A 13,064-nucleotide genomic window follows, 5' to 3' on the forward strand; every position below is an offset into this window, starting at 1 on the left:
GTGCCCAACTCGTGACCGACTTTTGCAATGGGGATTGCAGGTTGACTCCCGCTGTTTACTCTGCGCGATTGGATCTGAAAGCCGTGATCATCTTTTCTTCAACTGCCCATACAGCTGGTCGCTATGAAGCAAGATCTCTCGCCGCTGCAACCATAACTCTGCACCTTCCTGGACTGGAACAAAGAACGGTCTCATCAACTACAAAGGCTCCCGTGAAGAAAGGAAACTCATACTAATCGCCTGGCAGGCACTGATATACTTCCTTTGGACTGAACGGAATCACAGGTTGCATCGGAACTGTTTTAAGCCAGCTGATCATCTCCTCCATCAGGTTGATCAGCTTGTGCGAAACAGAGCCCTTAGCTTCCGTGATTCCAACCCAACTCTCACCTCCACTCTGCTTGGCCTCTGGTTCGCTGGATCGCACAACTGAAAGGAATGTTACAAAACCCTAATCTCTCGACCTTTTGCGATCTCACCGAAGAGTCATCTCTCACCATTCAATGGAAGAAGACAAAGGTGGTTTGAAACGGTTTAATTGCCACCCGTTTTCTTTTGGTTCAATCGTAACTATCATGGTTTACTTCTGGTTCATTTCTGGTTCCTTCTCAATGGGTATTTTGTAATCGATTATATCTAACTGGGCTTCCAGTATTGGGCTCTCTAGCCCTTTAAACATTTTATGTCTCTGTTTTTCAATTTGAATGCCCTTTAACAAAAAAAAAAAAGAGAATTGTACATATGCGATGGTTACATGGGTGGGGCTCATGAAAGTTGGACCAGAGGCTTGGCCGAGTTAATTGTCAATGAAGCCGAAGGTCGTGAAGTTATGTTTACCAACCAAGGGGACATGGGCGAAGAGTAAGATGATTTCTACTTCATTGACAGTAGTGACAAGTATCATTTCAGGTATTTATTATGCTTTATACATATATTTAGGATCCAAGCATTTACGAAACAGATTTATAAGACTTCGATATTTGTTAGCTTTCGCAAAAATTAACCTTTGAAACAACTCAATCTTTATGATTTTTTTTTATTTTTATTTTTAATTTTAGGTTTCCATGTAAAATTTATTTAAAACTTTACGTGATTTATGTCGGCCAGGATACGATAAGAAGACAAAGGATACGTGACAATTAATCTCCGTTAGCTCGAGCTCCACGACGGCATAAAGAGATTACCAGCTATTAATTGGCTAACCGTGGAATCTATATATATAAAGTTAATTTGCTTACTTCTTCTTCCTCCACATCAGCATCCATCTAATCATTTTTTTTTACATAAAAAATACTATTTTTAATATTCATTCATTGCATATTTATTACTTATTACTTATAATTAATAATAATAAAAATAAATAAAAAATGAATTAACTAAAATTAATTAAATTTCAAAATAGTATAAACGATAGTATAATTTTTTAGTAAATAATAAAAATAATAACTATCTAAAACTGAATTAAGTAAAATAAATAAAAAATTTAAAATAGTAAAAATAATACTATAAATTTGTTTTAGTAATAATGTTATTATTAAAATTATAACCAAAACTGATTATATTCCATAATTTAGAATGGGTTAATGAGTTTTAGAATGTAAGTAAGATTTTAATGAATGGTAGAGCAAAAAAAATAAGTTATAAAAATCTAAACATGAAAATAAAATTGAAGTGAAACATTAGTTTGTAAGAAACATATACCATAAAGATTTATTGTTAAATTTTACTTATAAGAAAGAAAAGACTAATTACTTAACTTAACTTAAAAGTTTTGATCTAAAACAAAGACATTGTTAAGGGGCACACATTTTTTTGGGAAAATTATGAAAAAAAATTCTGAAAAAATAATCTATCTAAAAAAACAAAATCAATGGTTACGAAATATAGAAAAAATGATATGTAAGCCATTACAAAAAGTGGTATGTGATTTGTGTAAGGTATATTATCAACTGGAGTTACAATTTTAAAACATGATATAAAACATATATAACAAATATAACATATATATTATATATATAATCAAATTCTTTATATATTTGATAATATATATATATATTATCAAATTCTTTATAATATATTTATTATATATATATATATATATTATCAAATGTTTTTTTTGAGAAGACGAAGCTCGAGTTGCATCACAAAATTAGCATCTGCAAATAACATATGAAATTTTAGAAAAATATGTAACTTGAATTAGTGAATAGATATTCATTGTGGGATTTAAACGTTTCATCATTTAAGCATTCTTGACTTAGTCGGAAATTCTATTATGGCAGATGATGCATTTGGACAACTTCATTGTAGCGACATAGCACTAAAACTGTTCATTAAACTTTGTATATTCCCATTTAATGTAGGATATCGATATGTTTAAATGGTCTCTATAATTAGGTCAACGATCGATATTGACGTTAGAACTTTTAAAATTGTGAATATGGAATGAACTCTTTTAAAGATAAAAGGTCAGAAGATTGTCGACAATATTATTGCAACACTAGACAATATATGTTATATATAGATTAGTAAAATAATTACGGGATTTATATATATTTATCTTTTAATCTTCAAATTATATTCATATTCAATGATTCTTATTGATAAAAAATTTAACTAAAAAATCCCACGTAAAATCGCAAATAGATATAACAAAGAAATATTATCTTTAAAAAGATATATGTTGTATATCATTGAGTAAAGTAAGTTTAGTATTTATATAGATTTATATTCAAAAATTAACATGATTATATTTGAGCTCAACAATTTCTATTGATAAAAAATATTTTAAATTAAAATTCCGCGAGTGTGCGGGTACAAATACTAGTAAAGTTAATAAAATAAATACAGTGATTCAAGAATTTGAACATTGTCAGTCTTGCAATCTCTTCATCCATTAGCAGTGTCCAAAATTGCCTTGAGAGCTACGACTTCTGCAACAACAAGGAAAGAAGTAACAAAACGACGAGTTAGAGCTGCTTGTCTAACAAAACCCTCAATACAAGGTAAAAATTGCTAGGTATCACCCTCAAAATAATTACAGACCCATTTAAGGAGGAATGTGAAAGGAAAGACAGTAAGTGTTATTTGTTGAATTACGTGTTCAAAGAATTTGTGATCGTTTGGCCCTCAAAATTTGGTTGATTGCTCTGTTTTTCCGATTGTGATATCGAAGTGATTCATCAGGAATTGTCAAATATTGTTTCCTTCTTGTATGACGTGTGGAGAATTTTGATTTATTGGATTTGATCAGAGGTAACAACATGGCCTTTGGAGATCTCTACATATAGCGGATGCTTATTTTGACCTTATTAATAATGGTCCTGTCTGCTGGTGGTTTAGCTAGACCTCTGGTTACAGAAGCCGATGGGCAGCCGTTACTTCATAGTTCATACTAGTGCCATATTTCAGAGAATGTATAAATAATGTTTTTCAAAAGTTTTATCCAATCGTCTGACTGGTGTAGTCGGTTATCACGCTAGTCTCACACACTAGAGGTCCCGGTTTGAACCCGGGCTCAGACATTTTCTTCTTGCAATTTTTGGACTTCTTTTATGATAGGTAGCCTACTTGTTATTTATGTTTAACTTCATTTAAGTTTCCTACTTGTAAATATTTTGATAAAAAAAAAAATATATATAAAATTAAATGGGATACTCCAGTTAGACGTACTTAATTTTTTTTCAATAAATATGTTTAAGTAGACTTTTTTTTTTTTTTTTACCGCTAAATAGACTAAATTTCTAAAAGTGTACCTATTATAATAAATATACTGCAATTGACACAAAGTAGTCTAAATAGATATTCATTTATTTTTGTTAACACTCATTCAAATTAGACTTGTTTAACCTTTTCAATAAATATGTTTAGATAGTCTATTTTTCCTTTTTTCTTTTTTGACAGCTAAAAAGACAATTTTCTAAAAATATCGTACCTATATAAAGAGACAATTCCACTCATAATGAGCCAATAAACAATGTAGACTTTAACAGACGTACGCTCGACACATTTCTGAGCATTTGTTTGATTTGTCACGTCATTTATGCATGAGGGACAGTATGGAAAGTTTTTTAATTAATGAGACAAGATTCTTCCAATCTCGTCCGTTACAAGTTACAACCACATCTATATAAAACTATAAAAACTGCTTCACCATCTTATAAAATCTCAAACGCAAAATTCTCAAATACACTTTAAGAACAACAACAACAACAAACTTTGAGAGTTAAGAAAGGTAATTAAGTTTTGAAAGACATGAAGTTCACGACAGCTGTGTTCATTGTGTTCGTGATTGGTGCCATGATGTCTCCAGTTCCGACCAGAGCAACCGTGGTCGAAGGTTCCGGAGAAGAAGTGATTAATGTTAAGTGTTCTGCGATGGGACTTAGTTCATGCTTACCAGCAATGAGATCAGGACACGCACCATCTACAGACTGTTGCACGAAACTCAAAGAGCAGGAAACTTGTTTGTGTTCCTACATTAAAACTCCGCTGTATGGTTCGTACGTTCGTTCTCCAAACGCTCATAAAACGTTGGAGGCTTGTGGTGTTCCTTATCCTTCTTGTTGAAGTTTGAGATTTTCCTAGAACAAGTTATTTATTCTATGTGATAATAATAAAAAATAATAATGAGAAATATTATAAAACAAAATCATTATGTAATAATGAGTCGATGAGGATGAATTATGAATTTATGATAATATGATTTGGGAGTTTCTAGTGATTCAGTGATGCCAAGACACATCTTTAAATTAAAGCACACTGCACACGCTTCTCCACTTTTCTTTATGCTCTATGTATCTTATCTTTGTGAGTTTAAGAAAATAAGAAAATAAGAAAAAATGACATAAAATTTAGGAAAAAAGGAAAAAAGAAAAGAAAAAAGGGTCTATATGTGGAAGATACGTTCCTATTCTTACAGATAAAAATAGAATGTACTGATGTAAGCGTGATGGACTGATGGTCCCTGCTACTTGTTACATATTTTCTCTTTAGAATGTAATACTTGGTAACAGAAAATTCACAAATAGGATAATATGTTATTTTTGCAACGACTTGAAGTTATTCATTTACATAGTGTGAAATGAAAATATACACACACCATCGCGTTTTGCTTGAATTAAAGATAATATGTGGATGTTAAGTGGACATTTTTTTTCTTCTTTTTTTTTTGGACAAATGATGTTAAATGGACATCTATATATATTAGAACGTGTAACTATCGCGGCTATTAACCAAATTTGTAGTTTTTTAGTGGTTCCTAATTAAAAAATAGTTTCCATGGGATGAGGTCTATGCTAATGATTAATTCTTTTCAAACACAAAACTTGTTAAATTATCTCATTTAGTCAATCAAAATGATGTTTTAATATATATATACTGCTCTGATTTACCATGTGAATGAGCTATTTAACATTTACTATGTAAGATGATTTGTAAATTAGTATGTACTTTAACGGACGTACATACGCTCGATACGTTTCTGAGCATTTGTGCAACGTGATTTGTCACATACCTTTTTATGCATGATGGACAAATGTATGAAAGTTTCTTAATGAGACAAGAGCCTTGAAATCTCGTCCGTTACAACCACATCTATATATAACCTGTTTCACCATCCTAGAAATCTCAAACAATTCTCAAATACACTTAAAGAACAAAAACAAAAACAAAAACAAAAAAAACTTTGAGAGTTGAGAAAAGTTGGTTAGGTTTTCAAGAGATGAAGTTCCCAGCGGTAGTGTTCATTGTGTTCCTGATTGGTGCCATAATATTTCCAAATTCGATCAGAGCAACTGTGGTCGAAGGTTCCGGAGAAGAAGTGATTAATGTGACGTGTTCTGCGACGGAACTTAGTTCATGCTTACCAGCAATGACATCAGGAGGCGCACCATCTACAGACTGTTGCACGAAACTTAAAGAGCAGGAACCTTGTTTGTGTTTCTACATTAAAAATCCGCTGTATAGTACGTATGTTAGTTCTCCAAACGCTCGTAAAACGTTGGAGGCTTGTAAAGTTCCTTATCCTACTTGTTAGAAGTTTGAGATATTCCTAGAACAAGTTATTAATCTCTATGATAATAATAAGAAATATTTTTAAAAAATCATTATGTAACAACTTATTCGATGATAATGAATGATGATGATACGATTGGGAGTTAATAGTGATCCACACCACACTGATGCCGAAACACAGCACCCACGTTTCCCCACTTATCTTTATTTTCTATCTATAAACAACAAAACCAAATTTTAATCCATAAAATTACGTTCCCTTTTTTAAAATAAAGAATTCGGTGCAAAAAAAAATATTCACGTAATTTTTTTTATATATAACTACAATACAAATAAATGCAAAACAAAAAAAACATCTTTTTGAATATTTTCTCTTTAAAAAAACCAAAAAAAATTGAAGGAAAGATGTAATTTATTTATAAATATTACATCTTTATAATTGAAACAGATAGTGATTGCTTGGAACATGAAATTTTATGGGATGATTTGACAATTGGGGAACAAATTGGACAAGGTAGTTTATTTCATATACATATTATCTTTTTAATTTTTTTGCATAAATAATCTTTGAAACAAATTAAAACATTAACAACCAATTGTGCTCCAACAATTTTATGTTATCTTACAAACTGTCTGTCAGTAAAACCATCGATTCAGTGGTGGTCGGGTCGCAGCAAGTGGTAGCGGCAGAGAATACGGCAAACACGAAGATTTTAGCCGTTGAATTAAATCGACATCCAAAAATTTTAGTTGCAGAACACTGTGTTACCACAACGTCATCTACGACAACCAAACGAACAAAAGTATATGCGTTTGCTGCACCTGCAGGTAGATGCGGCAACGAAACAATCAACGCCAAAATTAAAAAATAGTATATTATTATGATTAAATATTTAGATAACAGGGATATTTTGATAATTTATAGACATATTTATTGAATTATCTTAAATTTATATGACATTTTTTAGTTCTTTTTTTATAAAAGGCTCTTTTTATATGGCAGTTACTCTACTTTTGTTATTTGTTTTTTGCTTTTAAATTTAGATGACAGGTTTTTTACTTTTGAGTCACATGTTTTTCATTTGGAAAATTCTCTTTATTCTTTAACGGATGAATCACAATGCAAACTTCCATGTACACTCGACATATGTGTGAGCACTTATTGAACATGACCTTCACTATTTTTTTTTATTACCAAGAGGTTCCGGGTCTAAACCCGTACATCCCTTCAGGTAAAAGACCAGAATATTTTATATGCATGACCTTACTTTATCTTGCATAATTTGCAAATAGTTGACTGGTTGAGTGTTGTTTAATGAGATAAGACCAACTTGACCAAAACTGTTAATGTCTTTAAAGCATTTCCAAGAGATACTCTATCCCCTCAAATTTAACGTTTTATGTCCTCTAAGAGATACTTCAATACTTCATAATTTGGAGTTTTGAATAATGACAGCCCATATTTGAAGTATCACTGTTCAAAACTCCAAAAATGAAGTTTCATCTTTTCTTTTTGCATTTCAATTCCTAAAATAATGTATCTCATAAATAATCTCATAAATTATGTTTTTTTTATCATTTTAGTCCTAAAATTTTATCACTTCAAAGTATTTCACATATATTCTTATAAATTTAATTGTTACATATAAAATTAATTAAAAACGTATTAAATAAAATTAAAATATGAATATTTATAAAAATTACATAATATTACAAAAAATATCACACAACAAAATATGATACTAAACATATTTAATACAAAATAATGTAATGTTTGTAATTTGGGGCTTAATGTAATTTTAGATTAAAATGTAATGTTTTATTAACTAATATTGTGTGTAACATTTTATGTATGTTTAGAGTTATTTATAAAAAAAATTATGATTCTAAAGTAATTATGAATAATATAAGACTATAATGTAAAATACTTATATTAAAAACTTCATAGATGAAGTATACTCTAGGAGAAAAAAAGGGAGATTCTCAAAAATAGCACAAAAATAAGTTTTTTTTTTTCAAACTTAGCACAACATATCTAAAATTCCAAAAATATCACCAATTAATCTTTTAAAATTAAATCCTAAATTCAAAATACTAAACCCTACCCCTCAAAACTATACCCTAAATATGAAATTGAGAACCCAAACTTAAAAAACAAAATTCTAAAAATTAATTTTAATTATTTTAATGTGCTAAATAGTGCTATTTTTGGAAATTTATGGAATGTGTGCTATAATTGTCCTTAAAACTTGTTTTAGTGCTATTTTAGGGTATTTCTCAAAAAACCTCATACTTTAATTTTTAAGTTTGCATACTCTATATATAAATTATATCTTGGAGATGCTTGTAGGAATCTGTGTTTGCTAGGGTGATTGTGAGTTTTTGCATGTAAATTAATGAAATGTCAGTAGCAAAGTCGGTTTGTACCCCCTAGGATCCCCCTAAATTACTAAAATAATTTGTTTTGCATGTAAATTAATGAAATGTCAGCAATGTTAGTTTTGTAACACCCGCAAACCGAAATAGTGCATCGGTCGATGCAAGGTTGGTTTGCGGACGAGTTTAAGTTAAACACTGCGTTTTGGGTTAGGAAAACCCTTAACTCGAGTTTTTGTCTCATTAGTCGTGTTTAGCCGCTTTTGAGAGAAAAGAAAAGAGAGAAAAAGTTCTCTAAGTGTTCTTGGTGATTTCTAGTGATTGGAGGCATTTCCTGTAGAGATCTGTAGCTGAGATCGTTGTAGGAACTTCCTAGGAGCGTGTTCTTGCTTGGTTAAGGTTCAGAAACTCCTTGGCAAAGGTAAGTGCATGACCATGGCTTATCTAAGCTGGAGATTTCTCTGATCTGTTTGTTTATATGTTGTTTGACTTGTTAGTATGTTAATCAGGACTTTGTGAGGCTTTCTTGTGTCTTGGGATCAAGCTGTTGCTTGTAGGAACGAAGATCCGACGAGAAGCTTCGGGGAAAACGATGCTTGGCATGTGCGTCGGTCGATGCACTTTGTGCGTCGGTCGATGCAATGCGAGGACGGCGCAAATTGACCTAGGAGCGTCGGTCGATTCCATGTGGAGGCGTCGGTCGATGCAACTAGGGATTTCGTGCTATGTCGAGCATGCGTCAGTTGATGCAATGTGAGCATCGGTCGATGCAAGTGAACCTTGCGTCGGTCGATGCAAACCCCTTTGGCGTCGGTCGATGCAGTGTCTGGTTTGTTTGTTGATTGTTGATTGATGGTTAGAGTATCTCTATTGCTTGTGTGTATAGCCCAGTAGATGGGAGGATTGCCTTACTGAGTGTTTATAAAATACACATGCATTGTAATTTGTGTTTGTGGTGCATGTAAAGGCAAAGTGTGATCGTGGAATCAAGGCAATGAAGAGGAGGATGTTCTAGGGACTCGATTGGATATTGTCTAGCTTGCTAGGTTGCTAGATTTGAGTCATTAGAACATTGCTAGGTTGCCGGTTCTATATTTCTGGATGTTTGGTTGTTGGAATTGTTATACTTGGATTATTGGTTATTTAATTATTGAATAATGATTGGTTTTGGTTATTTCCGCTGTTGGTTGCGATTGTGGTTAGGTGGCTATTGGATATGGGACCAATAGTTGTAGTTTGTTTAATATTATTATTTATTAATTTAAAAAAAATGGGTCAGATCGTTTCAGTTGACCCTCTAACATGAGTTCGATTCTCCCCTATTACACCAATACAACTTTTTTTTTTACATTTGAACAGATGTTTAAAGAAATTCACACCCTAATTTTTTTACCTGGGTTTGCCACTACCTAAAACCGTGCAAATCTCAAAAATACATAAGAGGTTTACGATCCTAAAATCTACATACGGTAATTATCTGCATTACATATAACTTAGAAAAGCAAAAAAAAGAAAAAAAAAAAAAACTTGAAAACAAAAGAACAGTGTTCAGAGTTTCAAGAAATGAAGTTCGTGACACTAATGGTCATCACATTCGTGATTTTCTCCATGTCATCTCTTAGAGTTTCCACTGGAGTAGTGTGTGTACCGGCAATGACCACAGGAGAACAATAGTCTAAAGATTGTTGCGATTAACTAACTGAACAAAAGTCATGTTTGTGTGGTTATATGAAAAACCCAGTATATAGTATGTTTGTTAGCTCTCCAATGGCTCGCAAACTTTTAGAAGCTTGTAAAATTCCTTATCCTACTTGTTCATGCTTAATGTAATTTAAAATTAAATTTAATAATAATATTAATATAATCTAAACCTTATTTTCTTTTTACAAAAAAAAAATAATCTTATGCAACAATTATTCAGTGATGAAGATTGATGGGAGTTTTTTATGTCATCGTTGAACATACAGTTCTATTGTAACGTCTGTGTCACGTGAAAATAAATGATTTGAGTTTATGTCGGGAATTAGAATGTAACCGATTTAGTCTGGCTTGGTTGGTCGGGGCTGGGAGAAAATAAAGACTTGTTTCATGATCAAGAAACTTCAAAGAGAGCAATAGATTGGGAGTGACGTGTTCTCGCCAAACACTTGTTTCATGATCAAGAGACTTCTCAGAAGTACTTACAACTATGATGACTAGTCAACAGTTTTTGGGCAAGATCGAGTCGTAGGAAAAAGACCGTGATTAAGCCTAGTGTTGAATTATAAGTATTGGAACTTAAGCGTGGTTGTCGGTGTATAGATGGGAGTTTGAGGCCAAAACTGTTGATGTCCTTAGGAATCGTGTGTGTTTGCTAGGGTGGTTGTGAGTATTCTTGGTGACTAATGGAGCTTGCCAAGACGCTAGTGTTAAGTTGTTGAGAGACTTGAGAATCTCTGCGACAGAACTGTTATGCAAATAATAACTTGCCAAAGTAACAAGCTCAAAGCGCGATAATTTTTTATATAAGTTAGTTTTGTTGTTATCCTTGGGAACCAAGCGGGTTGCCTAAGTATAAAAAGGGTACGCATCCTTGAAAGTTACGCTCGTAGATTTTCAAGGCATGAGGTTGGAGGAATGTCTTGATGATTGATTCATTCCATTTGGAGTTCAGATTAGGCAACATGTTTGGGGGTCGAGTACCCACCAAGGTTTTCTAGAAGTTAGAAAAACTGCTCGGAATCTTGGATAGCCATGCTTGACGGGATCACATCGACGAGAACTAGGAGAGTTCCCCATGATGTTGTTGTTGTGTTGTCTACGGGAACTCAGAGAGTTTGCCGAGATGTGGTTGTTGTCTGCGCGAACTTGGGGAGTTCGCCAAAGACACGTATGTAGTAGACGGTTGGTATGTTTTGAGTGCAAGTATGACATGGTAATGTTGTACATGAGGCACATGAGCTTGAAAGGGTTAAATCTCAAATTTGGTTACATGGTTCTAAAAAATGGAAATTTTTTTGTAGGAGTCCGAACTTTTCTTTTTTTTGCAAATGTCTCGCAAGACCGCCACAAAGAGCATGTAACAAACAACCCCCGCAACATTTGTGTGGCCTTTGTGGCGGCCTTTCGAGACTTTTGTATGGCCTTTGTGGCAGTCCTTCAAGATGTGTTTTGTTTTGGTGATGTTTTGTTACCTTAGCAGTGTGGCCTTGGTAGTTTTGTGTGTGCCCTTTGTCGCGTGTCTCGGACGCTGGATACCGGAGAGGAGGAGTCTATAGACATTGGATACCTTGGTGGCGGTCTCGGTGACATGGATATGTGGTGGCGGTCTGGAGACGATGGATACCCTGGTTGTTGCCTTAGTGGCAGTCCTGCGGGGAAGTTGTGTAGCCTTAGTGGCGGTCATGTGGGACATTTGTGTGATCTTTGTGACGTTTTTGTGGCCTTAGTGGCGGCCTTTGTGGCGATTTTTGGCTGTAGAACATTGCGACGTTACTGCGCAAGCCATTTTTGGCCGTAGGACATTGTGATGTTTCTACGCAAGCCATGTTTGGTCGTAGGACATTACGATATTTCTACACGAGCCATAGAGGTAGTTCTGGTCAGTGTGATACTCGGGCGCACTCAATATTATAACTTTAGAGATATGAGATCTTGAACAACTCATGAGGGGACAGATAGGTTCCTGAGTACCATTTAGCTTAAAGGACTTTTTGATCTGAGAGGTTAAATGGTATATCGAATTCGAGTGACGATCCGAAGGTGCACTGTAGGGTGGAAACCCGAGAGCAAGATGAGACTTCATGGATACCGTAGCTTGAAGATTAAGGCTCGATGGCAAGTCGGTAAGACTAGAAGGCTGAGACCTTAGAGTGGGAGAGATGCATAAGTTGAGAGTAATTGATACTATTAGAGACACGGGTTATTGGCCAGATAGATCCCTCATAGTTTAGTCAGAGGATGTGTACGCCATAGAGTTGGATGCACGGGAGATCCTTGACTGATGGCCGGTATTGATAGATTCGAGGATTTGGTAAGCTTGTTAGAGGAAGCGAGTCAAGAGGCTTAAGTTGGCGACTCGCAAAGTATTCAACACAGTGAGTTGGAATATGCGGACGTATGGTACTTGTGTATTTTATTACGCTCATAGGGATGCTTCTTTGTGAACAACTATTAAGCGGAAAGCTATCTTTGGTTTAGCCGTCTTGATGAAGTTTCCCTAAAAGCAAGTTTTCTATTTTCCTCGTGTTTTGGTTGTGTGGTTGGGTCCGTGTTCCATTAGGGACGAGTGGATGGTTGGAGTACCACGTTTTAGTATGTTAGAAGTTCGTATACAAACCAGGAGGGGTATGAGGGTGAGACCGATGGAGCACCGGTGTAGCCGGTAAGTGAGCCGGTATGGAGATTGTCGGTTGGACAACAAGTTTTTGCTCAGGTCCGAGATGATCTACTTGTGGATTTGCTGACAAGGCTACTAGTGAGGATTGTTGACTTGTTTGTTGTCATGGGTGAGATGATATTCCAGAGCTGGAATATGGGTGGACATGTATGATATAGCGATCTCATACTAGGACAACGAGAGGTAGATCTGGTCTGCAGATGTGTATAGACGTTAAGACTTGTTTTCTCTAAGGACATGTGGGAGAGGAGATGATTAGTTCTCCTGAGAGGATGAATAGTTCTCCTAATACCGA

General features: G+C 34.2%; 2 protein-coding genes and 1 non-coding gene across 3 annotated transcripts; all 3 read left to right on the plus strand.

The window, feature by feature from the left end:
• Nucleotides 3,452-3,524, plus strand: TRNAV-CAC. Its single transcript has one exon. It is a non-coding gene; the product is annotated as a tRNA-Val (tRNA).
• Nucleotides 4,144-4,723, plus strand: LOC104724164 (non-specific lipid-transfer protein 2P-like). The gene has a single exon (XM_010442613.2). It carries the CDS (start codon nt 4,255-4,257, stop codon nt 4,567-4,569), a length of 315 nt encoding a protein of 104 aa, XP_010440915.1. The 5' UTR covers nt 4,144-4,254; the 3' UTR covers nt 4,570-4,723.
• Nucleotides 5,633-6,151, plus strand: LOC104724165 (probable non-specific lipid-transfer protein AKCS9). The gene has a single exon (XM_010442614.2). The coding sequence runs from the start codon at nt 5,723-5,725 to the stop codon at nt 6,035-6,037; it is 315 nt and encodes a 104-aa protein (XP_010440916.1). The 5' UTR covers nt 5,633-5,722; the 3' UTR covers nt 6,038-6,151.

Source organism: Camelina sativa, chromosome 11, assembly GCF_000633955.1.
Source record: "Camelina sativa cultivar DH55 chromosome 11, Cs, whole genome shotgun sequence".
Lineage (NCBI taxonomy): Eukaryota > Viridiplantae > Streptophyta > Magnoliopsida > Brassicales > Brassicaceae > Camelina > Camelina sativa.

What these genes read in the sequence shown, in the direction of transcription:
- LOC104724164 (XM_010442613.2), top strand. Translation starts at nt 4,255, where the DNA reads ATGAAGTTCACGACAGCTGTGTTCATTGTGTTCGTGATTGGTGCCATG.
- LOC104724165 (XM_010442614.2), top strand. Translation starts at nt 5,723, where the DNA reads ATGAAGTTCCCAGCGGTAGTGTTCATTGTGTTCCTGATTGGTGCCATA.